We start from the raw sequence: 27,945 nt of genomic DNA, 5'->3' as shown, positions 1-27,945 counted from the left end.
ATTCCAAATGTAATCAAAATCTTAGAAGCAAGCCCAGCTCTCTTATATCTGCACCAGTGAAGCAATTAAACATGAGTAATCACAATCACCTGTGAAGCCAAACGTCCCTAACATTATGCTGCCCTGAAATGAGGGGACTAAGTATAAAAAATGCTGTAATTTTTATGTGATCAAACTAAAATATATACAAATAAAATCTAGCATGTGCACCTTAATTACACTTGATTACAAATGTAGAACTGTGCAGCACAGGGACAAATAAAGGAAAAAAAGTGTCTTTGTCCCAAACATTTTATGGAGGGCACTGTAGCTATCTCTATTTTTTAACTCTTGACAGTCTAACAAAATGATTGTCGATGTATTTAAATAAAGTACAGGTACATGATCCTTTATCCGGACATCTAAAATCCGGAAAGCTCCAAAATCCGGCAAGTGGGGACCAGTGGTTGGGGGAAGGGGAGACAGCCGCGGGACCGGCAGTCGGGGGAGGCGGGCCTGGCAACTGGAAGGGGGTGGGGGTGGATACTGCAACACAATTCGGGTGGGATTTCCGAAATCTGGAAAAATCCAAAATTCTGAACACATTGTCCCCCAAGGGTTCCGTTTAAAGGATCGTGTACCTGTATAACTTTTAAATATAGAGATGCAGCGCAGTGAGAAGCTCTTCCTGCCCATGAGCAGTGCTATCAAATGCACTCATGACCAATTAACCTACTAATCCCATATATCTTTGGATCGTGGAAGGAAACTGGAGTATCCAAAGGAAACCAATCCAGACACAGAATGCACACTCTCCTTTCAGGAAAAAATACAGAAATGCTGCAGGAACTCAGCAGGTCTCACAGTTTTGGGCCTGAGCCCTTCCTCAAGGTATGAGTGAAGAGCAGGTATGCACGGTACATGGGAAAGAGGAAATGTGAGAATTGACAGGGGGGGGGGGTGGGAGAGGATTGTTTTATGGAAGCAGACCTGGGGAAAGGAGAAAGATGGCATTATTCGGTCTGGTCACTCTACAAACTGATGGCATTAGCATTGACCAGTTTCTGTTGGGATGGATCTCTCTCGATCTCTCTTTTCCCTCAGCTCATCCTTCACAGAACCTCCCACCTCCTCCAGTTAACTCTCACCTTTCCTCTCTCCTGTTTATCATGAATATCTAATTAACACCTTTTGTCTGTTGGTCTGTACTCCTCCCCTGCTCATTTTTCCCTTCTCCCCAGTCTTTTAATTCAGATATCTACCTTCTTTCTACTTCTACCTTGAAGAAGGGCTCAGTTCCAAAACATTGATTACATATCTTTGGCTCCTAGGGATGCTGCAAATCCTGCTGAGATCCTCCACCATTTGTGTGTTTTTACTACAATTCCAGGGTCTGTAGACTTTTGTGTTTAAATGTCTTAGAGTGACAGATTTGAACTTGGGGCACTAGCATGTAATAGCATTGAGCTAACTGCTTTGCTAACTGCTGCTCTTATGAAATCTAGAGTAATGAAATAAAGGTGCAGGCACACTCTGTTGCCATCACGAACAAGGAACAGGTGCCACAGGACTCGTGCCTCCAGGTTCAAGAACAGTTGCTACCCCCCAACTATCAGACACCTGAACAACAAACTCATTCAGAGACTCATTTATGTACTTTGCTCATTATTTATTACTGAATATTTATGCTTCTGTATTTTTTTTTTTAGTTTGTTTACAGTTCTTTCTTTTTGAGAACAGTTTTAAAGTTACTGATCATTAGAAATTCTGCCTGACCCACAGAAAAAATAATCTCAGGGTGGTATGTACTCTGACAATAAATTTGAACTTTGGAGATTCAGAATTGTGATAAATGGTAATATGTATATGTTGATACTATTTTTCACACAAGGTTCCTATGATCAAATAATTACCATAACCAACTAATCAGAATGATTTGTGGGTAGTTGAAAAAATCTATTTACTTAATTCTCTTATTCAAGACTTCTGACATTAATTGTATTTAAAATTGTCTTTTTAGATCCTGTATAAAAGTCTTAATGATATTACCTGTGGTATTTCTTTATGTCATTCCCAGGTGGAATGCCATCCATACTTGGCCCAGAATGAGCTGATCAGACACTGCCAGAAACTTGGATTGATAGTGACTGCCTATAGTCCCCTTGGTTCCTCCGATCGAATGTGGAAAGCCCCTGGTGAACCAGTGTTACTTGAAGATATAAACATTAAATCTATAGCTAATAAACATGGAAAATCTCCTGCTCAAGTGCTGCTCAGGTACAAGATCTTACAAAATTATTTTGAGTTACCATAAATCTTAAAAGAACTTAAAGTAAACAAGATTGATAGCATACTCATTTGTTTTGTAAAATAACAACCAACAATAATAGTTGTGAAGAATTCATTTTGAAAAACGCATTACTGTGTATTTTTATGGACATGATTCCAGAAGATTTAGATAGTAATTGGACATGAAAGAGAATGGAATAAGGAAAATTATCCACATAGATATGGGTCTGCTACTTGTAGGGCCTACCCATTTTAATTACAATTTTTACAACTGATAATACTAATTGTTCTCTTATATTTTTCAACTATTTTGAGTGCATATACTGTAGGATGAGAACACTTCAGAATCAGGTTTATTGTCATGAACATGTATCATAATATGTATTGTTTTGCAGCAGCAGGATTGTACAAAATATGGTGCAAAACATAGAAGCATAGAAGATGGGAGCAGGAGTAGGTCATTCGGCCCTTCGAGCCTGCTCCGCCATTCAGTGAGATCATGGCTGATCTTAAAGTTCAGTACCCCGTTCCCGCCTTCTCTCCGTAACCCCTAATTCCCTTATACTGAAAAAATATATCTAATTCCCTCTTAAATATATTCAATGAACCTGCCTCTACTGCCCTCTGTGGCAATGAATTCCATAGATTCACCACCCTTTGGGTAAAGAAATTCCACCTCATCTCTGTCCTAAATGGTTTGTCTATTATCCTCGAACCATGGCCCTGGGTTCTGGACTCCCCCACCATTGGAAACATCCCTTCCGCATCCATTCTGTCCAGTCCTGCCAGAATTTTATATGTCTCTATGAGATCCCCTCTCAATCTTCTAAACTCCAGCGAGTACAATCCCAATTTGTGCAATCTTTCCTCATAAGTTATTCCTGCCATTCCAGATATCAGCCTGGTGAATCGCCTCTGCACTCCCTCCATTGCAAGAACATCCTTCCTCAGATAAGGCGACCAAAACTGCACACAATACTCCAGGTGTGGTCTCACCATGGCTCTGTACAGCTGCAGTAAGGTATCCTTATTCCCATACTCAAACCCTCTTGATATGAAGGCCAACATACCATTTGCCTTTTTAATCACCTGCTGTACCTGCATGCTCGTCTTCAGTGACTGGTGCACAAGAACCCCTAGGTCTCTCTGTACTTCCCCATCTCCCAATCTATTGCCATTCAAATAGTAATCTGCCCTCCGGTTTGTATTACCAAAGTGGATAACCTCACATTTATCCACATTGTAGTGCATTTGCCATGTATCGGCCCAGTTCCCCCAATTTATCCAAATCACACTGGAGCTTCCTGAACCCCTCTTCAGTGCACACAACCCCTCCTAGCTTAGTGTTGTCTGCAAATTTGGAGATATTACATCCAATCCCCTCATCTAGATCATTAATGTAAATTGTAAACAGCTGGGGTCCCAGTACAGATCCCTGTGGCACCCCACTGGTCACCGCCTGCCACTCAGAAAACAAGTCGTTTATCCTAACTCTCTGTCTTTTATCTGCCAGCCAGTCTCAATCCACATCAATACCTTGCCCCCAATCCCATGAACCTTGATTTTGCATGCCAGTCATTTATGTGGGACCTTATTGAAGGCCTTTTGGAAGTCCAGGTACACCACATCCACTGGCTCTCCCCCATCTATTTTACCTGTCACCATCTCAAAGAATTCCAATAGATTTGTCAAGCACGATTTACCTTTTGTAAATCCATGTTGACTCTGTCCGATCCCTTCTCTGCTAGTCAAATGCTCCGCTATTACATCCTTAATAATGGATTCCATCATTTTGCCCACTACTGATGTAAGGCTCACCAGCCTATAATTCCCTGCTTTTTCTCTTAGCCCCCCTTTTTAAATAGTGGGGTAACATTAGCTACCCTCCAATCCATGGGTACTGATCCTGAGTCTATCGAGTTCTGGAAAATAATTTTTAAAGCATCTGCTATCTGAATGTCCACTTCCTTAAGTACCCTAGGATGTAGATTATCAGGCCTTTGGGATCTATCGGCCTTCAATCCCTTCAATTTCCCCAAGACCATGACCTTAGAGATACTAATTTCTTTCAGCTTCTCCCTTGCATTAGTCTCTATGTTTCCCAACATCCTTGGGAGGTTATTTGTATCCTCTCTTGTGAAAATAGAACTAAAGTAAGAATTTAATTGGTCTGCCATTTCCTTATTCCCCATTATATATTCCCCTGATTCTGACTGCAAGGGACCTACTCTGGATTTCACCAATCTTTTCCTCTTGACATATCTATAAAAGCTTTTGCAGTCGGTTTTTATATTTGCAGCAGGCTTACTTTCATAATTTATTTTTGCCCTCTTGATTAATCCCTTTGTCCTCCTTTGGTGCATCTTGAACTGCTCCCAGTCTTCGGATTTGGTACTTTTTTTGGCCAATTGATATGCTCTCTCTTTGGACCTAATGCTGTCTCTAATTTCCCTTTTTATCCACAGTTGAGTCATTGAGTCACCTTTTTTGGATTATTTTTATGCCAAACCGGTATAAACGATTTCTGCAATTCTTCCATTAGATCTGTGAATGATTTCCATTGTCTATCTACCGTCAACCCCCCCCATAAACACCACCCAATCAATCTTAATCAACTCCCGTCTCATACCATCATAATTCCCTTTATTTAAATTCAGGACCTTAGTCTCGGTTTTAATTTCTTCACTCTCCTTGTCGAGTGAGAATTCAATCATATTGTGATCGCGTCTACCCAAAGGGCCTCGTACAACAAGATTGCTGATTAGCCCCTTTTCATTGCATAATACCCAGTCTAAAATGGCCTGCTCCCGAGTTGGTTCCTCGACATATTGGTCTAGATAAATTGCAATTCCATAAATGCAAGATTTAAAAAAAATAATTGGTGAAGCAGCAAAGGTAGTGTCCACAGGTTTATTCTCCATTCAGAAATCTGATGGAGGGGAAAAAGCTAATTTTGTAACATTGAGTGTGTGTCTTCATGCTCCTGTACCTCTTTCCTGATGGTAGCAGTGAGTAAAGGGCATGGCCTGGGTGGTGACAGTCCTTGATGATAGAGGCTGCTTTATTCAGGCACCACCTATTGAAGATGTCCTTGTTGGAATGAAGACTAATGTTCATAAATGGCATTGGCTGAGTTTACTACCCTCTGTGGCCTTTTCCTGTTCTGTTCATTTGTACCTCCATACCAGACAGTGCTAGTCAGAATGCTCCACAGTTTCCTGTAGAAATTTGCAAGAGTCTATGGTAACATACCAAATCTTCTCAAACTCCTCCTTCATGATTGCATTGACATGATGGCCCCAGAATAGGTTTTCAGAGATTTAACACCCAGGAATTTGAACTTCTCCACTGCTTCGATGAGGACTGGTTTGCGTCACCTGTTTTGCTTTTCCTGAAGTCCACAGTCATTTCCTTATTTTTGCTGATGCTGAGTGCAAGATTGTGACACCACTCAAATAGCTGATCTATCTCCCTTCTGTACACTTCCTTATTGCCATCTGTGATCTGCCAACAACCGTGATGTCATATGCAAATTTGTAGATGGCATTTGAATTGTGCCTAGCCACACATCCATGGGTTTATAGAGAGCGAAAGAGAGTAGAGCAGTGGGCTAAGCATGCAGCCTTGGTTATTTGTCAGTGATGAGAAGTTACTGATCCTCACTGACTCTTTCACCCTTAACCCATCTGCTCTAATTTGTATCTCACCTACCCTAAGTTTAAAAACCTACTCTATATGCCTCATAATTTTGCATACTTTTTTTGACTACTTTATTAAAAAATTTAAATGTACTATGTATAAACCCTCTCCTCCCATACCCACCCTCAAAGAAAGAAAATGGAGATTTGACATCAAAAAATACATTAAACCACCGTGGATCAAAGCAACACCACCACGACGAGCTTCAGAGAATTCAACATTTTAAGCTCATATAGTCCAAATAGGGGCTCCATACTTTAGGGAAAAAAAAGATAATTATCACGTAAATTACCTTAAATATTCGTGTATAATGTGACACCCCCCATTTTTAAAGGGGAAAAGGGGGTAAAATTTTACCTCCCTCCCCTCGCCTGCCTGATTTACGCTGGCGTCTCTCTCCCCACCCCTTCGCCCACCAGAGTCGCGCTGCCATCTCTCCTCCCACCCCTCAAATCTGCTTCCCATTTCAATCTTGATTTATGAATATGTAATTTAGGCATTTTACTTTGTAACAGTTTATACATTTCAGAAATAAATTTATTTTTACCACCTTCTATAAGTAAAGTTTCAAAACTTGATCATCTTCTCCAAAGGTATGCAGCTAATCATTTCAGTATGCCATCAATCCATAGTTAAATTTGCTTCTAACTTCCACATAGTTGCAATACATTTTTTTTAGCTACTAGTGCAATTTTCAAAAAGTTTCTCTGAAACCACTCCAGATGAACACTTGCAAAATTACCAAATAGAACTAACATAGGATCTCGGGGAAGTGGGATCCCTGTTATCTGTTGCAAAAAAATCCATTAAGTTTGTCCAAAAGAAATTTAATTTGAGACAGAACCATGTATACAAGTGGCAACATCTTGCTTACACTGGAAACATCTATCAGACAGTTCAGATTTTAATTTGCTACATTTTTGTGAGGTTAAATATAACTAGTGCTGTAAATTATACTGAAATATTGTTAATAATGCCTTGCATACTATCAAAACATATCTGGGTCCATTTTTTATCAGTAATAGTCTGGTCTAGATTAATTTCCCATCTATGTTTAGATTTAAATAAATCTTTCTTATTAGTTCCTCCTAAAATTAACAAGTACATAACTGATATAAAATGTTTCATGTACAGATTGGCAACTGCATTTTCAATCTCATCTTTAGGAGGTAATGACTATAGAATAGATAATCTCATAAGAAAGCCTTCAACTGAAAATATCCCAAAATAGTATTATTTGATAATCCATATCTAATTTTTAATTGGTCAAACGATACCAATTGCCCATCCTGAAAACAATCTTTAATAACCCTTTTACCTTTATTTGACTATTCTATAAAATTGTTATTATTCATTGTAAAGGGTATCAATTTGTTTTGTACTATTGGCATATTAGCTAAACCATATCCTTTCACTCTTATTAATTTATGCACTTTATGCCATATTCCCATCAAATGTCATAGTATTGGTGTATCTGATTTCCCCTATCAATAAGTCTTCATTCCATTTATATATTTCTTCAGAATTTTGTTCATGTATTTTATACAGTTTGCCATTTATCCAAGGCATCTTTTCCTCCCTCTTCAAAAAAGCAGAGAAATCTTAATTGCGTAGCAATATAATAATACTCAAAATTGGATAATAGCAAACCACCTAGTTCATATCTCTAAGTAAGCTTTTCAATAGAAATCCTGGGCATTTTATCTTTCCACAAAAACTTTCTGATGATTTTATTTAAGTCCTTAAAAAAATTTTTTTAGGGATAATAATAGGGAGGGATTAAAATAAGTATTGAATTCTAGGAAAGATGTTCATTAAGTAATGGGTAATTCCATCCATCGTTTTAGATAATCTTCAATTTTTAAAATAATGGTCCATAATTGATCTTGTACAAGCGTGGATTAATTTTTACCCCCAAATATTTGATTCCTTCTTCAGGCCATTTAAATTTAGTTTTTTTTTACATCCAGAATAATCTCCAAATGTCAATGGCATCACTTCACTTTTATCTCAGTTTACTTTATACCCGGATATTATACCATGTTGGTCAAGACTTATTTCTAAATTAGCCAACAATTCTTCCGGGATCAGTTAAATATACAATAACATCATCTGTGAGTAGACTTAATTTATATTCATCTAGGCCAGATTTAATGCCTTTAATATTTGGATCAGACTGAATTAGTTCCACTGAAGGATCTATTACTAGTACAAAGAGAACAGGGGACAATGGGCTGCCTTGTCTCGTTGATCTTGTCAAATGAATAAAATCAAACATAACTCCATTTGTCACTATTTTTGCCTTTGGATCAACATACAGTGCTTTTATCCATTTTATAAATGTTGGACCTAATCCAAATTTTGCAAGTGTTTTAAAAAGAAAACTCCGCTCAACTGTGTCAAAAGCTTTTTCTGCATCAAGTGCTACTGCAATACTTGGATTGTCTTTTTTTTGATCAAACTAATCAATATAGTCCCATTTTCTGTACTTAATAAATCCTGTTTGATCTCTATGAATCAATTTTTGAAAGAAATTTTCTAATCTATTCGCTAATAATTTAGCTAAAATTTTGTGATCCACATTTAATAAAGAGATGCGTCTGTGAGCTGATGCTATCAGTGGATCTTTCCTCTTTTTTGGAATAACTGTTATAATAACAATTTTAAAAGAATCTGATAAAGTTCCTGACTGGTCAAGCTGTAATAATTTCTTCATAAAATCTGGGATCAATACATCTTTAAATTCCTTATAGAATTCGGAAATAAAGCCATCATCTCCTGAAGACATTATTCTGTAATTAATTTATTACTTTTGCAACTTTCGCAGCTGAGAACGGTGTTCCCAAAATCTTCTGTTCCTCCTGATCCAGATGAGGTAAATTAACTAGATCTAGAAATTGATCGATTCTATCTTCATCATTCCTTGATTCTGATTCATATAATTTAGTGTAAAATTGTTTAAAAGAGTCATTATATGAAACAGAACTTTTATCAAGTCAAATAGCTGTAATTACTCTAGATTCACATTCCTTTTTCAAGTGCCAAGCTAGGATTTTGTTTGCTCATTCTCCCAATTTATAATATCTTTGTTTACTATTTAAAAGCAACTTTTCTATTCTAGATGACTGTAAAGTATTATTGTAACTTCAAATCCTCTTCCTTCCTTCTGACAGACATTTATGTATTTCTTTCTCCAAGATTAGAATCTCTTTTTCCAAATTATCAAATTGGATCATGTTTTTTAATTTTAAAGGAAAAACTCATTGTTTGACCACGAATATAAGCCTTAAGAGCGTCCCAAATAACAAATTTATTATCCACTGAACTATCATTAAATATTAAAAACTTTTATTTGATCTCTAATAAATTGACAAAATTCTTCTCATTTCAATAGCATGTTATTAAATCTCCATCAATGTTATTGCCCTTTTCTCTAAATTTAGCACCATATACAATGGGGAGTGATCTGAAATAAGCCTAGGTATATATTAGATTTGCTATACTCTACCATGTAGTTTAGCTGACATTAAGAACATATCTATCCTAGAATATGAGTCATGATGATTAGAGTAAATCGAATAATCTCTCTCCCGAGTATATTTCTTTCTCCAGACATCTATAAAATTAAAATCCTTCATTAGTAACAGTGTTAACTTTACTCCTTTTGAGTTTCCCACTGTTCTTGTTGACTTGTCCAGCAAGGGGTCTAAACAGAAATTAGCCCCCCCCCCAACCAAAATATTATAATTTCCTTTGCCCAAGTGTATAAGTCATCAAGGTTAGGGGCGTAGATATTCATCAGTGCCTATTTTTCTGAAAAAAATTGACAATTAATAAACGCAAACCTACCAAATGGGTTTAGAATAACTTTTTAAATCAAAATAGGTAAATTTTAATCTATCAGAATAGAAACCCCTCCAGCCTTGGTATTAAAAGGTGAAGCTACAACTGTACCTACCCAATCCTTCTTTAATTTCCAATATTCTTCTTCACTCAGATGGGCTTCCTGTATAAAAGATATATCTACTAATTTTTTTTAAGGTTTGTTAAAACTCACTTTCTTTTTATAGGATGATGGAGCCCATTCACACTAAAACTAATACATTTTAAATTACTATGTATTATTATCTTGTAAACTATTCCACAAAAGGACCTTTAATAACAAGCAATATGTCAATTCCTGACCATACCAAATCCATTATCCTAAATTTAAGTGGAATTTCATTAACATTTATCATGCATAAATATAGTAGGTAGAAAAGAAAATAAATAAAGACCACCCCTCCCCCGCCAAAGCACTGTCAAATATTCTCTTGACAGGGCTACACCCCTCTATTCTCTGGATGTGAAACAAAAACATATTAATGCCGGTGACTCAGTAGCAACCAGTTTCTCCATCACTCCGGCTTCCCCAAGAAGCTAAGTCCGTCTATCGAAGAAAATCAAACTAACCATCAATAAATAACCCCAAAATATAATTTTCAGTTCAAGTATCATTCTTGCCAACTTCTTCTTGATGCAAATCTGGTAACTTTTCCACAAATTCTCGCACATGATCTGGATTCCAGAAAGTCAGACTTGGTTGGTCTTGTAAAAATATCTTCAAAGTAGCTGGATAACGTAATGCAAAAATATAATCTTTCTTCCACAGAATGTTCTTAATTGGATTAAATCTTTTAAATTTTTTTAATAATTCCAAACTAATATCAGAATAGACAAAGATTTTACTGCCTTCTATTTCCAACAGTGCTTTTTTCTCTTTGTCTCATTTTGCCGCCAACTCCAAAACATTTTCACAGACTTGATATCGAAGAAATTTCACTATTATAGGCCTTGGATTCTGTTCCGGAGGGGGTTTGGTTTGTAAAGTCCAATGGGCACGTTCAGTCTCAATACCATCTTTAAAATGTTCATGCCCAAAAATCTGAGGGATCCATCCCTGCATAAACTTAATCATATCTTCCCCCTCCTTTCCTTCTTTAACATCGATAATCTTGACATTGTTTCTGCGGCTATAATTTTCCAGGCTCCACTTTTGCAAGTATTTTTTCATTTTTGTCTTTAACGTGTTCAAATGTTTCAGCGAGTCAAGCAGTCTGTCTTGAAAATGTCGGTTCTCATGTGTTCCAGTACTTTAACTCTCTCATCTACTGCATTATATTGTATTTGAACTTCTTTAATCAGTCCATATACTTTGTCTACCTTCCTGTCCATTTTGGTTTCTATTTTAACCTCAGACTGTTTAATATCTTTCCTTACCAACTTTAATGCTTCCATTAAAATAGTTAAAGGATCTTTAACAGCTGTAGCTGATAAAAGTTTCAACTTCTTCTTTCTCTTCCAACAGTTCTTCCAGATTTACCTGTTCTTCTCCTTCTCCCTATATAATATCCTCTTCCTATTCTTCTTGTCTTTCTTCTTCCTCTTCTTTCATATAACCTTCTGTAAGGATGTCGTTCTCCCGGTTGATGTTGGGTCCTGGCTCACCTATTGTGAGCCATTCAGCCAGGGCTCCCTTCTGCCAAATAGTCCATGCGTCCCTGCTGTTGCAGGGATGCCACAGCCTGGTGTGTGGCAGATCGAGTAGCTCATTTTGAATGAAGAGCTGGGCCTAATCCAGCCCCCGGTCTCATTTGTAAATTAGGCCCTTTTTCTTCCAACTGTAATTCTTTTCCATCTTTATTCTTCTCTTCTACTTTTCTGTCCTTTTTGAGTGGCATTTTTTCACATTCCAGGGTTGTTCCCTCTTCTTCCTTATTTTTTTTTAAGAGTACATATTTTGATTTTCGGATCTTTTTTAAACTTTTTCCTCAGAGAAGCCAAATTCCCCCGTCCTGGCTCTCCGTCATTGCGTGATGTTCCCCAGAGCATTAATAAATCTTGAATCTTTTAATAAAATTCCAATGTAAATCCATCTTCATCAGGAGCTTTCCCATTCGGCAGAGATTTAAGTAGCTTTTCTTTTTTCTTTCTTTGGCTTGGCTTCGCGGATGAAGATTTATGAAGGAGTAATGTCCACTTCAGCTGCAGGCTCGTTTGTGGCTGACAAGTCCGATGCGGGACAGGCAGACACGGTTTCAGCGGTTGCAAGGGAAAATTGGTGGGTTGGGTGTTGGGTTTTTACTCTTTTGTCAGTGAGGTGGGCTCTGCGGTCTTCTTCAAAGGAGGTTGCTGCCCACCGAACTGTGAGGCGCCAAGATGCACGGTTTGAGGCGATATCAGCCCTCTGGCGGTGGTCAATGTGGCAGGCACCAAGAGATTTCTTTAGGCAGTCCTTGTACCTCTTCTTTGGTGCACCTCTGTCTCGGTGGCCAGTGGAGAGCTCGCCATATAACACGATCTTGGGAAGGCGATGGCCCTCCATTCTGGAGACGTGACCTACCCAGCGCAGTTTGATCTTCAGCAGTGTGGATTCAACGCTGTCGGCCTTTGCCATCTCGAGTACTTCGATGTTGGAGATGAAGACGCTCCAATGAATGTTGAGGATGGAGCGGAGACAACGCTGGTGGAAGTGTTCTTTTAGGAGCTGTAGGTAATGCCGGTAGAGGACCCATGATTCGGAGCCGAACAGGAGTGTGGGTATGACAACGGCTCTGTATACGCTAATCTTTGTGAGGTTTTTCAGTTGGTTGTTTTTCCAGACTCTTTTGTGTAGTCTTCCAAAGGCGCTATTTGCCTTGGTGAGTCTGTTGTCTATCTCGTTGTCGATCCTTGCATCCGATGAAATGGTGCAGCCGAGATAGGTAAACTGGTTGACCGTTTTGAGTTTTGTGTGCCCGATGGAGATGTGGGGGGGGCTGGTAGTCATAGTGGGGAGCTGGCTGATGGAGGACCTCAGCTTTCTTCAGGCTGACGTCCAGGCCAAACATTTTGGCAGTTTCCGCAAAACAGGCCGTCAAGTGCTGAAGTGCTGGCTCTGAATAGGCAACTAAAGCGGCATCGTCTGCAAAGAGTAGTTCACGGACAAGTTGCTCTTGTGTCTTGTTGTGAGCTTGTAGGCGCCTCAGATTGAAGAGACTGCCATCCGTGCGGTACCGGATGTAAACAGCGTCTTCATTGTTGAGGTCTTTCATGGCTTGTTTCAGCATCATGCTGAAGAAGATTGAAAAGAGGGTTGGTGCGAGAACGCAGCCTTGCTTCACGCCATTGTTAATGGAGAAGGGTTCAGAGAGCTCATTGCTGTATCTGACCCGACCTTGTTGGTTTTCGTGCAGTTGGATAACCAAGTTGAGGAACTTTGGGGGGCATCCGAGGCGCTCTAGTATTTACCAAAGCCCTTTCCTACTCACAGTGTCGAAGGCTTTGGTGAGGTCAACAAAGGTGATGTAGAGTCCTTTGTTTTGTTCTCTGCACTTTTCTTGGAGCTGTCTGAGGGCAAAGACCATGTCAGTAGTTCCTCTGTTTGCGCGAAAGCCGCACTGTGACTCTGGGAGAACATTTTCGGCGACACTAGGTATTATTCTATTTAGGAGAATCCTAGCGAAGATTTTGCCTGCAATGGAGAGCAGCGTGATTCCCCTGTAGTTTGAGCAGTCTGATTTCTCGCCTTTGTTTTTGTACAGGGTGATGATGATGGCATCACGAAGGTCCTGAGGTAGCTTTCCTTGGTCTCAGCAGAGCTTGAAAAACTCATACAGTTTGGCATGCAGAGTTTTGCCGCCAGCCTTCCAGACATCTGGGGGGGATTCCATCCATACCTGCTGCTTTGCCACTTTTCAGTTGTTCAATTGCCTTATATGTCTCTTCCCGGGTGAGGACCTCCTCTAGCTCTAGCCTAGAGGGAGCTGGAGCAGGGCGGATTCTTGGACTGAGCGGTTGGCACTGAAAAGAGATTGGAAGTGTTCTGACCATCGGTTGAGGATGGAGATCTTGTCGCTGAGGAGGACTTTGCCATCTGAGCTGCGCAGCAGGCTTTGGACTTGGGGTGAGGGGCCGTACACAGTCTTTAGAGCCTCGTAAAAACCCCTGAAGTCGCCAATGTCTGCGCTGAGCTGGGCTCATTTGCCGAGGCTAGTCCACCACTCATTTTGGATCTCCCGGAGTTTGCGCTGAAGGTGGCTGCATGTGCGACGGAAGGCTCGTTTCTTCTCTGGTCAGGATGGCTTTGCAAGGTGAGCCTGTGGGCAGCCCACTTCTTTGCCAGCAGCTCCTGGATTTCCTGGTTGTTTTCGTCGAACCAGTCCTTGTTTTTCCTGGAGGAGAAGCCCAGTACCTCTTCAGTGAATTGCAGTATGGCAGTCTTCAGCTGATCCCAGAGGGTTTCAGGGGACGAGTCCGTGAGGTGGATTGCATCCTCGTGCTTTGCTTTGAGGTTTGCCTGGAAGTTTCCTCTCACTTCGTCTGACTGCAAGTTTCCAACATTGAACCTCTTTCTGGGGGCTTTACTGTTCCTGGACTTTGGCTTGGACTTAAGTAGCTATAATCTCTCTAAATGTGAATGGAAATCGAATTCCTCGCGTTCTTGATTATTCAAAAAGGGTAACTGAGTTGAGTTTAAAAAGTCATCAATTTTAATATCATCATTTTCAACTTCAAATGTATAGTTTCTTAAAACTCCTTAAAAGCTTCATTTAAATCTTGATATTTACATGTAATTTTTGATCCTTTCCTAAAAGCATTAATTGTTCTAGAAACCTGTTGTTTTTATGGGGTCGCCTCCCTGATTCATAATATTTTTGTCTAGTTCTTTGCAACAATTTTTCCATTTTATAAGTCTGCAATGAGGTATAATGCATTTTTTATTAATTAATTGTATCTTTTTATTCTGTCTTCTGCACATCTTTCTCTAAATTCTCTATCTCCTCTAATTTTTCAACTTCACTAGAATACTGTTTCTTAATTTTAATCGAGAAACTAATAATTTGACCTTTTAAATATGCCTGTGGCAGCCCGCAATTGCAGAGATCGCGTGGCAGCAGAGGTGGACAGAGATCGCTAAAATGACTTCCAGGACAACGAACCGGCGGGGGTAAAAGCTGGGGCAGCATCAGACCAACAGTCCTAAAATGGCATTGGTCAAGCTGCCCAGCTAACTCAGCCGAAATAGGCTGGGGAAAAAGTGCATTCATATGGCCCGCTATTGTTATTCATACGGATGACTCAGTCAATCAGCAAATATGGTGGGAACCTGAACAGTATAAAAGCAGCCTTTCAAGTCCAAATAAAGGAGTGAGCTTAACCTGCCACACTGTCTGTGTGTCTGTGTTATAGTAGTCGGCTGCATTCTTTTAAAGCATCTAACAAAATAAATTTACTGTCAACTAAGTCAACATTTATTCTCAAATATTGCTGTATTTAAAAGTTGCACAAAACTCAACAATTTTCAATAATGAAGAATTGAATCTCCATTGATATGTAGTATTTATTTTTTCAGAACCTGTACATGATATTAATCTACTCTTATATTCAGCAGATGTTGTATGACCCTGCAGTTGAGCCGATAATTTTTTTTTAATCTATTCTAGAATAAGAATCATATAGAAAAGAATAAAATAAATAATCCTCCTCCCCTGAACAGAACAATCAGATAAAAAACAAAACCATAATCAGCAATTTATTAAGTCATGATAAGCTCCCTCCAAGTCTCTATTAACATCAACATCAATTTCATGGCATTCCACCTTCAGTAAACCATTTTTACTCTTCTCTTGAGTCGACTTCATTCGTTGAGAGAATTGATCTTGACTCTCTTTTTGTCCATTATCAGGCAATGAATTGGCAAATAGCGGAGCATCATCTTCATCAGTAAAGAATTGTGATTGAAATTCTCCATTAAAAAATCTTAAAGTGTAGCTGAGTATCTGAAAGTGAATTTAATTCCATTTTTCCATAACACAGCTTTAGCAGGATTAAACTCCTTACAACGTTTAATAATAGTTTGACACAAATAGGCATAAAAGAATACTATTATTTCCAACCAACAAGGGGGTCTGATATTTTCTTGCATTTTACACTGCAACTCTCAAAATCATCACTCTATCCTGATAACACAAACACTAGCACCGCTAAAGACAGAACTGTTGAAATAAATGCTGTCCACACCAAGCAAGTAAACCAGTAACTGCTGTTTATTCAAACCATGTGCGTTCCTTTATAGGGGAGGCAACAGGCTCATGGGATTGATGTCATAATGCTGCTGTGAGGCCTGGCCGTTCCCATGGCAACACACTCCCGCAGCCTGGAACTTCTGTGTGGTGGGGGAAAGCCCTTGTGCCCTGCCACACTGACTGTTCAGTGTGGCGATTCAGCCCATTGTTTGTGGGGTTGAACTGGCCCACTACACCACCTTATTAAAATAGAGCATGGCAGTTGATCAGAAAAAGGTTTCTTCCTGATAGCTTTATGAGCTCTATCCCACACCAAACTATTCAGAAAGTATTCCTTTCCCAAAACTTCAGGAATCCATTTCTGAAAAAACTATACTGGATCTAAGCCTACAATCTTCACATTATTTCTATGCCTTTGATTTTCCAAAACATCAATTATTTTCAATAAATAATTTCTTTGAACTTCCCAGGCAGTAAAAGAGACATAATTTTGTATACCTCAATTCAATCTCCCCTCATTCTATGGTTCAGGGAATAAAGTTGTAACCAGTTAGCCTTTCCTTGTAAATCAGTTCCTGAAGTCCCAGCAACATCCTAGTAAATCTTCTCTGCACTCTTTCGATCTTATTAATATCTATCCTGTAGTTTGGTGACCAAAACTGCACACAATGTGGCCTCACCAATGTCTTGTACAACTTTACCGTAACATCCAAACTCCTGTACTCAATACTTTGATTTATGAAGGCCAATATGCCAAAATTTCTCTTTACTGCCCTATCCACCTGTGGTGCCACTTTCAGGGAATTATGTATCTGTATTCCCAGATCCCTCTGTTCTACCACACTCCTCAGTGCCCTACCATTTACTGTGTTATGTCCTACCTTGATTTGTCCTTCCAAAATGCAACACCTCACACTTGTCTGCTTTAAATTTCATCTGCCATTTTGCTGTCCATTTTTCTAGATGGTACAGATCCCTCTACAAGCTTTGAAAGATTTTGAAAGTTCACTGCACCTCCAGTCCTTATTCTCAGAAAATCTGCTGATTCAATTTACCACAATATCATCCAGATCATTGATATAGATGATAAACAACAATGGACCCAGTACTGATCCCAAAGCACACCACTAGTCACAGGCCTCCAGTCTGAGAAGCAATCATCCACAACTACTCTGGCTTCTCTGATATAGCCAATATCAAATTTCAGTTTACTACCTCAATGTATACTGAGTGTCTAAACTTTCCTGAATAACCTCCTCTATAGGACCTTGTCTAATGCCTTACTAAAGTCTATGTAGACAACATCCACAGACTTTCTTTCATCAACTTGCATGGTAATCTCTTTGGAAAAACTCCTATTAGATTGGCTAAACATGATTTACCACATAAAAAGCCTTGTTAACTCCCTATTGGCTATCCAAATGCTTGTATTTCCGGCATCTTAGGACACCTTCCAATAACATATCTTCTACGAATGTCATGCTCACTGGCCATTAATTTTATGGGTTATTTTTGGAGTCTTTTTAAGCAATGGAACATAAGCTATCCCCTGGCACCTCACCTGTGGCTAAGGACATTTTAAATATTTCTGCCAGGGGCCCTGCAATTTCTACACTAGTCTTCCTCTAGGTTCAAGGGAATATCTTGTCAGGCCCTAGGGATTTATCCACTCTCATTTGCTTTAAGACAGAAAACACCACTTTCCCCTTTTAATATATGTAAGTTCCATGACCACACTGCTTGTTTTCCTTACTTCCCTACACCCTGTATCAGTTTCATGAGTAAATACTGATGCAAAAAAACGACTTAAGATCTCTCCCAGATCTTTTGGATCCTTACAAAGCCGACCACTCCGATCTTCAAGGGAACCAATTTTGTCCCTTAGTATCCTTTTGCTCTTAATATACCTGAAGAACCCCTTAGGATTTTCTTTCACATTGCCAAAGCAACCTCTTCTTTTTGCGCTCCTGATTTCCTTCTTGGTTTTTTTTGCATGTTTTATATTCCTCAAATACCTCATTTGCTCCTTGTTGCCTGTACCTACAATATACCTCTCTCTTAACCAGATTTCAAAATATTTCATTACAGTAGATGTGAGTGCTACTGGGCAATGGTCATTGAGGCAACTCACCCTGCTCTTCTTCGGCACCGGTAGGATTTAATATATAAACCAGGTTATGCTCTAAACTCCAGTTAAGCCGAGATGTCCCATTTTTGTTTTCTCCATGTTGGTCCTTTTATCTAAAAATCAGTCAGGTGAACTTTTGCTACTCTTTCCATGTCAAATACATCCTTCCTCTGCTAAGTAGACCAAAACTGCACATAATGACTAGACATGGTTTTTCCAAAGCCCTGAACAAATACAGTAAGCATCCTTATTCCTTCACTTGAATCCTCCTGCTGTGAAGGACAGCGTAAAAGTGCCTTCTTAACTTCTCACTATAGTTAAGATTGTTATCTTGAAACAGGGAAATTTGTTTTTTTAGTGTAGGTCACATGCAAACACTTTAAAACAGATCTTATTTAAAATAGTGGAGCTCTGCTCATGCTAGATAGTCTGGCACCAAGATCCTTTACAAAAGCTTTGGAGAGTACCCAAGAGATGTCACTAATGGATTGTTGTTTACAAAAAGGCAATAGATGAAAGAACTCATTGGAGTTTCAGACTGTCTGGAGTGGAACTTGTTGTTTTAAGAGAGTTTTTATTTTCTCAGAGAGAGAGGGAGAGAGAATTCAGTTTTGCAAGGCTACAGTCAGTAGTAGGAAAGCTTGTGGAAAAAAAACCCATTTGGAAGATTGGTAGTGAGTGCTTAGTTCATCCTGGTCAAAGCTCTTGTGCTTCATGCAAGAGGAGCGGACTGGTTGCCTAATGTTTCACTTGAAATAAGAGAAACAAAGAGGAACTCTGTGATGACCTGAAAGAAAGGGGTTATCATCTGGAAAACCCTTATGGGTCTGGTTACAAGGAATCAGTTGTGGATGTCCAGCGAACAACCAATCTCTCTCTGAAAACCGACAAGAATCTTCCTGAGAGGTAACCATTTACCTTTCTAGCACCAAAACCTGGTGAACTTCATAAATGTTAAATTCTGTGCACAGTGTAAGAATTGCCTGCAACCAGTAAACTTGGAGGAATGAGAAGTGAGAATGGACTGTGAATCAAAGAATTTTTCTAAACTTACACACACATTACATACATGTGCGTTTAGAATTAGAAGGGGGTTAAGTTAGGTTAATTAAGTTAATAGTGATAAGATAAAGTTTGATCTTGTTTTCATGTTTAAAGATAATTAAAAGCAACTTTTGCTTAAGTAACCATTTGTCTTGGTGAATATCTAATGCTGCTAGGGTTTGGTCCTCTGGGCTCGTAACAGTCTAGACAGTAAAACTAATGAAACTGTTCCCATTGGCAAACTAGTAAAGGAACATGAAATACAACTTGAACATAGTGAGTGATTATGTTTGGAAGACTGCCAATGGTAGTAGTGGAAATTAATTCAATTCTGGCATTCAGACAAAGATAAGTATTCAAAAAGAAATAATTTCTAATTGCTCTTGCATTGAAGATGATACAGAGTGGCTTGCTCCTTATGCTCTCATTTCTGTAATCCTGTGAACAGCACCTTATTCTTACACGTTTTAGAAATGTGCCCTCTATATCGCCATTTTTCCAACCAAAATATATCACTTTATATTCCTCAGCATTCAAACTTATTTGCCATCAATTTGCCTTTTTCATTTATTACTCTGCTCATCTAAGCCTTCACATTTGCTGATGACACAAATTTAGCCCAATGTACCAGAGTTATACTCACTGATCTATTAAGAACTGCACTATCTATCAAGTACTGATCCCTTTGGGTGACTATACTGTGCTTCAGGGGTGGCCAACCTTTTAATTTTTAGTTCAGATATAAAGCAGGGTAACAAGCCATTTCAGCCCACAAGTACAAACCCGGGTTGTAGTTTAATTCAGCGGCATGGACTTGTGGGCTGAAATGGCCTGTTACCCTTCTGTATGTCTAAATTAAAAATTAAAAGGTTGGCCACCCCTGCTGTACACTTTCCTCTAGTCCAAAAACAACCTTTCATCACTCTTTCCTGCTACAATTTTCTTTAATTGTTGCTAGCTCCACATTTATTTCCTAGCCTTCAATCTTAATGATAGCATTTACCTTATCTGCCTTCTCTTACCTCATCAGAAAATCTTAATAAAATTAGTTTGACAAATTTCCTTTAGCAAATCCATATTCTTGCAGAATTCTGCCCTAATTTGTTTATAAAACTTTCCCCACCGTTACATTGACTAGTCTGTCATGACTGTGTTTATGTCTACACCCATTTTTTTAAACAAATTTTTTTTTTTAAATTGCAAGTTTCCAGTCCTCATGTGCAATCTCTGAATCTTTTGTATTGGGAAAATTATGATCAATTTCCTCCCTTGCGTCTTTGAAAAGACAAGTATGCATATCATTTGGCCTAGGTAATTTGTCTACCTAAGTAAGATATTGTAGCGGCAGCTACACTGCTACTGAAAAAACACACAAGCAGACAGGTTGAGCTCAGTGAGCAGAACTGATTTATTGCAGGCTGCTAGGCTGGACTTATACTCCCAGCCTGGACCTGGCTGAGAACCTCACTGTGGGCTGCTGACATCACCCGGGCGTCACGTGGTTCCCCCAGCGTGGGCTTCTGAGCCCTGTGCTGAGAAGAAGGGGTAACCCCTGACGGCGCCATTTTGGCCAGCTGCCCTACCGCGTGGACTACAAGCCCGCCCCCAGAACTGGTGCCAATGTCCTTTTTAGCTGTGTAGCCTCGCTTCTTGGACTGGGCCACAATCACTGGTTCAGTGGGGTCGTGAATGTAGACCCTGAACGCTGGACAACCTTGTGCGGCCCCTCTTAAGGTCTCTGCAGAGGTGCCGCAGGCGGGCCCCGCCGAATAAAAACGTACTCTGCGGAAAGCAGCTCGCTGGGGACGTGAGATGGCTGTGTGCCATGTCTGAACGGTGGTGGGGGTGCAAAAGAGTCCAAGCAGGCCCAGAGATGGGGAAGCAGCATGTACGGCGACCACAGGGGGTTGTGAGGCGCGTTGATGAACTCACCAGGAAGTGCCAGCGATGCGCCATAGACCAGCTCAGCTGATGACGCCTGCAGATCCTCCTTGGGCATGGAGCGGATGCCCAGGAGCATCCAAGGCAGTTCATCCACCCAGTCGGGACCGGTAAGGCAGGCCATAAGTGCCGACTTAAGGTGGCGGTGCAGACGCTCGACCAGCCCATTGGCCTGCGGGTGATAGGCCCTGGTTCAGCGTAGCTAGATCCCCAACCTGTTGGCGAGTTGTGCCCTGAGCGCAGAGGTGAACTGGGCACCCTGATCGCTGGTGAGGTGATTTGGAATGCCGAACCGGGCGACCCAACTGTGCAACAGGGCTCGGGAGCAGGAGTCCGTGGAGGCGTCCAGCATCGGGATCACCTCGGGCCAACAAGTGGTGCGGTCCACCACTGTGAACAGGTAACAGTTGCCCCGGGAAACGGGTAAGGGCCCAACTATGTCCACGAGAATGTGGCTGAACTGTTCCCGGACATGCTCGAACTCTTGCATGGGCGCCCTGGTGTGCCTTTGTATCTTGGACATCTGGCAATGGGTGCATGTTCTGGCCCAGCCCGCGATCTGCTTTTGCAGCCCGTGCCAGACGAACTGCTCTGCCACCATCGGACCGTGGGCTTGATGGACGGGTACAAAAGGTCGTGAATGTGTTGGAAGACTTGCCTGCGCCACTGCTGGGGAACCGCTGGTGCCTATGGAGACATTGCACAAGACGGTGCTTCCGCCACTCAGAGTCGGGAGGTCTCGGAACCGCAGCCCCGTGATAGCAGTCCTGAAGGCTCACGTCTCCTTGTCGGACTTCTGGTCCCAGGCGAGCTGGTCGATGTTGAGGCTGGGCGTTAACGCGCAGATGGCCGGTTGTGAGAGTGCATTGCGACCACGTTGTCCTTCCCCGCCTTCTGCCAAATGTCGGTGGTGAACTCTGACACGAAGGAGAGGTGATGCTGCTGGCGGACCGACCAGGGGTCCTTTTGCCATTACAAGTGCCTGGGTGAGGGGTTTGTGGTCAGTGAAGATGATAAAAGTCCTCCCCTCCAAGAAATAGCAGAAATGCCGCACTGCCAGGTACATGCCCAGTAACAGCCGGATGTCCTCAGGCAGATGGTCAAGGAAAATGTGCTTGAAGAGTGGGCAGTTGGTGTGATCACCCATGAGCGCGAGTATCTCGTCCATCAGCTCCATTGGAGACCTGTCCCCCAAGGCGTCGAGGTGCAGCATCCGAGCGGCACGCTGGTGCCTGGATAGTCCTAGGGATTTGGTGAGCACTTGCTTGATGATCTCGTATTTGTCTTCAGCGGGTGGGTGCTGTATGAGGTGAGCACGCATTTGGCGGTGGCCTGGTCCAGGGTGGCAACTACATGGTAGAATTTGGTCGTGTCGGATGAAATCTGGCGGATGTGAAACTGAGCCTCCGCGTGGCCGAACCAGGTCTCCCGCTCCTGAACCCAGAAGTCAGGCAGCTTGACACTGATCCCAGGTTCGCTTATGATGGGTTCAAAGACGTTTGAACCAGTCGGGGTCTCCAATTGTCGCGACAGCTACACTGCTACTGAAAGAACACACAACCAGACGGGTTAGCTCAGTGAGCAGAACTGATTTATTGCAGGCTGCTGGGCTGCACTTGTACTTCCAGCGCAGAGCTGGCTGAGAACCTCACTGTGGGGCACTGACATCACCCGAGCGTCACGTGGTCCCCCAGCGCGGGCTTCTGAGCCCTGTGCTGAGAAGGGGAAACCCCCGACTGCGCCATTTTGGCCGGCTGCCCCGCCACGTGGATTACAAGCAGGGCTGATTCACCTGCCTAGTGGTGTGCCACCACAATATCTCCATTTATAGTTATCAAGAATTGTAATCCAGTTTCCTTTTGAGATTCCACAGCATCTTCCTTGTGTATTGGGCTCGTCATTTATTGGAGGTGAATAGGCATTGGTAAATTCTTGGCACCAGAACATGATTCTATTTGATATCTGATATTATTATCTGCAAGAAACTTTTTGAATTTGAAACTTTTTTTCCAAAAAGGCTGAAGGGAGTTAATATTTTCCAAAATGTCTCTGTCCCTCTGCAGTATTGTTTGCTTTATAGTTGACTAATGAATTTTAATTGGCGAATAAAGGTTTTTCTACTTAGCCTGGTTACTTCCATGTATAAACAGTATTAGGATATTTCTCTCTGCAGATGGCAGGTACAGCGTGGAGTCGTAGCCATTCCCAAGAGTGTCAATCCAGTACGAATTGCACAAAACCTGCAGGTAACCTGATATTTTACCAGTTACTAGTGAAAATTGTATTATTCCATGACTAAACATTAGAATTTTAAAAATCATTGACTAAAAAGCTGTGTTTATGCAGTAACCCCCCATTATTGTGTGAAAAATTGATTATCAATGAAACATTTCAGTCAGTTTTTGTTAATTCATCCATGTAGTTAGCAATTAAAATATTTCTTGTGTAGCATCCAGTTGTTTCCAAGGTTGTTGAATGTTGTCTTTTCTCATCAAACAAGTAACTTACAGAAGTATTGTGGCTTTTTTCTGCCTTTTACCTGTTTTTTTTTCAGCACCTTTTTCCGGGATGCAGAATGATCTCTGCCCTCATTTAACACATGTTTCCCATTGACCAGCTTTATTCTCCATTTGTAATATAATTAAAACTGAACCAGAACACATCGTAAATGATCATTTTTTCAAAAACAGCAGTTGTTTTTAGCCCCTCTCTAATATTCTAATTATTTGTTCCTCTGCAGAGGATTTGTGCAAAGCATTTGTTTTTGTTATTTCATTGCACAATTTTTTTTCCAAACATTGCTTCGTTTTTAGAAAACAATTTGTTAGTTTTGCTGCATTAATTTTTTTTTAATGTTTCCCTTCATTAAATAGTAGCATCATTGAACTGTCTTGCCTAAGATTTGCTTTTCGTTTTAATCAAAATATTAGCACAGGTAATTTGCATGATTCCCTTAAAATGTAAAAATTGATCACTGTTTAGAATTAATTCAACAACTGAACCCTTCAGGATAGAGTTACAAAGATTAATTGTCCTTTCAGTGAAGAAATTTCTCGCTTCAATCATAAACAGTTTGTCCTCCCTGAATTGGTGATCCTGGTTCTAGTCTACTTGGCCAGGAGAAACTCCTTATCTGCACTCAATCCATCAAGCCCCAATGAAATCTGTCATTTTCCCAACATTTTAGCAGAATAGGCATGTATTCACTATCTCCAGGAACCACTTGCTATCGTATCCTGCCAATTTCAAACATTTTCTTACTTAATGAATTACTAACCCATGCCACAAAATTTCCTGCATTATGCTTTGTTTCTACAGCTGATCTCTTGAGTCATATCAAATGCCTTGGGGACACACAAGATGAGATCAGGGGAGAGAAACTGGTTGGAAAGTTGTTCCAGGATGAAACTTTGAGATAATTTCAGAAACTGAGTTTCGTGTGATGCTTGATGCCTACGATAGAGTACAATTTTCTACCTTTAGTATATTTCCTTTCAGAGCCTTTTCTTGATGCTCAATTCAGAAATTTCACTTCTGGTGTTTGAGGATGTCATATCTGCCCAATTTTCTATTGTGAATAATGTAGTTGATTGACCATCATTCTGCTTAGATTACGTGCAGCATATTTTGTCAAATTTTTTTTCTCTTTGACTGTTCCTTTTATTAAAAAGTAAAATTACTGTTTCATCAAAAGATTATTTATTTGGGAGTCACTTTATATGCAGGTAATACTGGGAAATCTTCAGGTTGTAATTTTGCCATTCTTTTCACTCACCCCCTTCCTACCCCAGGTGTTTGATTTTGTACTGACTGAGGATGAGATGAAAATGATTGCAAGTCTCGATAAAAATTACCGGTATATTGTTCCAAAGATAGTGGTAAGCATTCATGTCCTTCCTCCATTCAACTTTGAACCTCACAACTTTTTTCACAATTCCAAATTGTTTAACTCAAGCTAATTATAATTTGTTGCAAAATTCTTGCACTTGTTTTTAACAGGTTGACAACAAATCTGTATTCAGAGATGCACAACATCCACATTACCCTTTCAATGATCCATATTGATGACCGTAGGATAAGCCATTACTGCCTCAGTGTTTGTATTGCTCCGTAACCCAATTTTGTTGATGAAATTAAATACGTTGTCTATTGAAACAATATTTAATCTCTAAATAATTCTTATCATCAAATTCAAATGTTTGAAGGTAAATAAAATTAAACCTTACATAAGATTAACCTCAATTCATATGTTTCTGAATTCTTCTTTGATTTGAAAAAGTTATCTCTCCTTCATAGCAAGGTATTCACCCAGATCTACACAATTTTTATCAGTTTGTAGCTTTTAGGAGTGGAAATTTTCCCAAAATAATAAAATGGCATTACAGGTGCTCCTCTACTTACAATAGTCCGACTTACGATTTTTTGAAGTTTTGATGGTTCGAATCTGTACTTTTAATTTTTGAATTCTGATCTGTTCCCGTGCTTGCATTATGCAGATAAGAAATTGATGACCCTGTCGCTTTACACCCCCCCACCATCCAGCAATTAATTTTAGTTCAATGCTTCAAACATTCTTCATGCTCAGTGTGCGTTCAGCTTTGTACATTAATGTTTTTTTCAATGTGGAATAAAGATATTCAAAATTTAATTATTGTTACATCATAGACTAGCAGCAATAGAAACTCACCAAAGACAATAAAAAACAATAATTAAAACAATATTTTATTAATAATTACTAATAATATAACATCTTACTTAAATCTAAACTTAACCCCAATTATGCAGAAATATGTGTGTGTGTGTGTGTCAAATCAGACTGCTCAAAACTCACGAATCCTTATCAAGTGCTTCCAGAGAAATATTCTTTCATACAAATGCTTGTCACAACTTCCTTTGCGTCAGGAAAATGATACGTTTTACTTCCATGATGCTTCCAAAGACCCAGGCAAAGGCCAGATGAAATGACCATCAGAATGGTCATGATCCAATGAACCAATTCTCCTGCTTCTTTTACCCAGTTATGAGTCAATTAAAATGACCATTACAATAATCACAGTAGTTTATTTTTCGCTGACAAAAGAGAAACAGGAGAAATGTCATTTCACAGAGCCATTCCAACTATCTTTTAGATCACTTGATCGATCAATACTTCTTTCTGTTTCTGTTTTAATATCCAACTCATGATCATGGCTTCTCTCCTCACCAGATGTTTTTCCTTGAGTAAACAATCCATTGTTCTGGCTTTTAGTTGAGAGCATTAACTGTTTACGGTTTGGACTCAATGCCATGCTGTCTGGAATTGTTGAAAACTGACTGTTTGCATCCTGCTCCAAGCCCCAAAGTAACTCACTTAAAAAATAACAGAAGCTTACATTATTAAAAAATTTTTTTAGATTTTATTGCTACGACTTTACCTGCAGCATACACCACACCCCCATCCAACCCACCCTAATTAGTTATGGTTTAAGATTGTTATATAAACTGCAATTAATTAATTAAAGGATATAATTTATTAGACAGGCTTTTCTTTTTCTTCCTACTTTTTTGGGGAGGAGGTGGCTGGGAGAAGAAAATATACAAAACCTGTATTACTTTTGTGCTCCAGTTCTTATTATTCTTATGTTTTGAATAAATACTGTATGTTTTGACGCAAATGGATTTTTTTTTTAATTGTAGGTGTGGCATTCTTTTTAGACTTAAGATGGGTTTGCTGGTATATAACCCCATTTTAAGTTGAGGAGCACCTGTGTATCTTCAAAATATCTTTCCAAAACTTGAGGAACTGCCTTTGTGTCAGTGATAGAATATTGAATTACCCAGGAACTTGTTGCATATTTGGAAACATGATCTGACTATTGAACATGAAAATTTCACCCACACTTGTCATCATCTTCCATTCCTCAAAATGAAATGGACTTCTGTAATTGACAAAAACATTTTATCAGGATTCTGATTTGAGAAAAAGTCTTTTCAGCCTGTTGAATTGAGCTCTGGAATATGTTGTACAGTTTCTCTTGATTACAAGTGCATGTAACTTGAAACCAAGATGAATGTATATTTAAAACTAAACATGCTTCAGCTGAGAATTTCTTTTGTCACTTGAGCAGTCTTTAACTTGAGAATTTAAAACTTCACTAATCAACCAATAAAGGATGCAAAATTCTGAAAACTGTGATTAATGGAAAATATCACCATACAAAATAGATGACTGAATTTAAAATGGGACTAGTGAAGTACAAACATGGGCACCCAAATGTTCAGATTCCTGAATATAATAAAATGTCATCATCATTCAATCCAATATCAGTATGAATAGAAAATGTAATATTTGTATTTTATCCTTCATCATTTCCACCAATTGCAAAAGGATCCCTGTCATGTTGAGAAGAATATCTCCTACATTTTTAGTACGATCTTCCACTCCCACATGGCTAAAACTCCATGTGCGTTCAGCCGAAACTCTTCAAACCTGCTCACAGCACCAATTGTCATGTTGAGAAGAGTATCCAGTTCGGTGGGTTTACAGAGAGATGAGTCTGGACACAAGTGTTACAATCACACGCAACTTTCATTAACACGTGGGAAACAAAGGGAGAACAATAACTGGTACTCGATCACTATTTCACGTAAGCGACAATATAGATATTCACCTCAGACTTCGGTTGACCTGCTTACACATTACAAACAGGGACTCTTACACACACATCCAGTTCCCTGACCAACAGGGTTGCGGCTCTCTGCAAGTACCAACCTATCACAGTACTAATAGCTCAGTTGCAGTGTAGTGCACACCTTACCCGTGACTCTTCCAGCGATGTC

At 39.8% G+C, this 27,945-nt stretch overlaps 1 protein-coding gene across 4 annotated transcripts in view; it reads left to right on the top strand.

The window, feature by feature from the left end:
• The window catches only part of akr1a1b (aldo-keto reductase family 1, member A1b (aldehyde reductase)), a 51,720-nt gene extending 26,352 nt beyond the window's left edge, over nt 1-25,368 (top strand). For all 4 annotated transcript variants that reach the window (XM_069938785.1, XM_069938784.1, XM_069938788.1 and 1 more), the window contains 4 exons: nt 2,057-2,256; nt 23,300-23,372; nt 24,918-25,004; nt 25,126-25,368. In XM_069938785.1, the coding sequence (XP_069794886.1) occupies nt 2,057-2,256; nt 23,300-23,372; nt 24,918-25,004; nt 25,126-25,191 (426 nt within the window). In that variant the 3' untranslated portion in view covers nt 25,192-25,368. The remainder of the gene's footprint in view (nt 1-2,056; nt 2,257-23,299; nt 23,373-24,917; nt 25,005-25,125) is intronic.
• The last annotated feature ends 2,577 nt before the right edge of the window (nt 25,369-27,945 follow it).

This window comes from Narcine bancroftii, chromosome 5 (assembly GCF_036971445.1).
Source record: "Narcine bancroftii isolate sNarBan1 chromosome 5, sNarBan1.hap1, whole genome shotgun sequence".
NCBI lineage: Eukaryota > Metazoa > Chordata > Chondrichthyes > Torpediniformes > Narcinidae > Narcine > Narcine bancroftii.
Note: the sequence above shows the minus strand (reverse complement) of the source record. Positions and strands in the feature narration are given on the sequence as shown.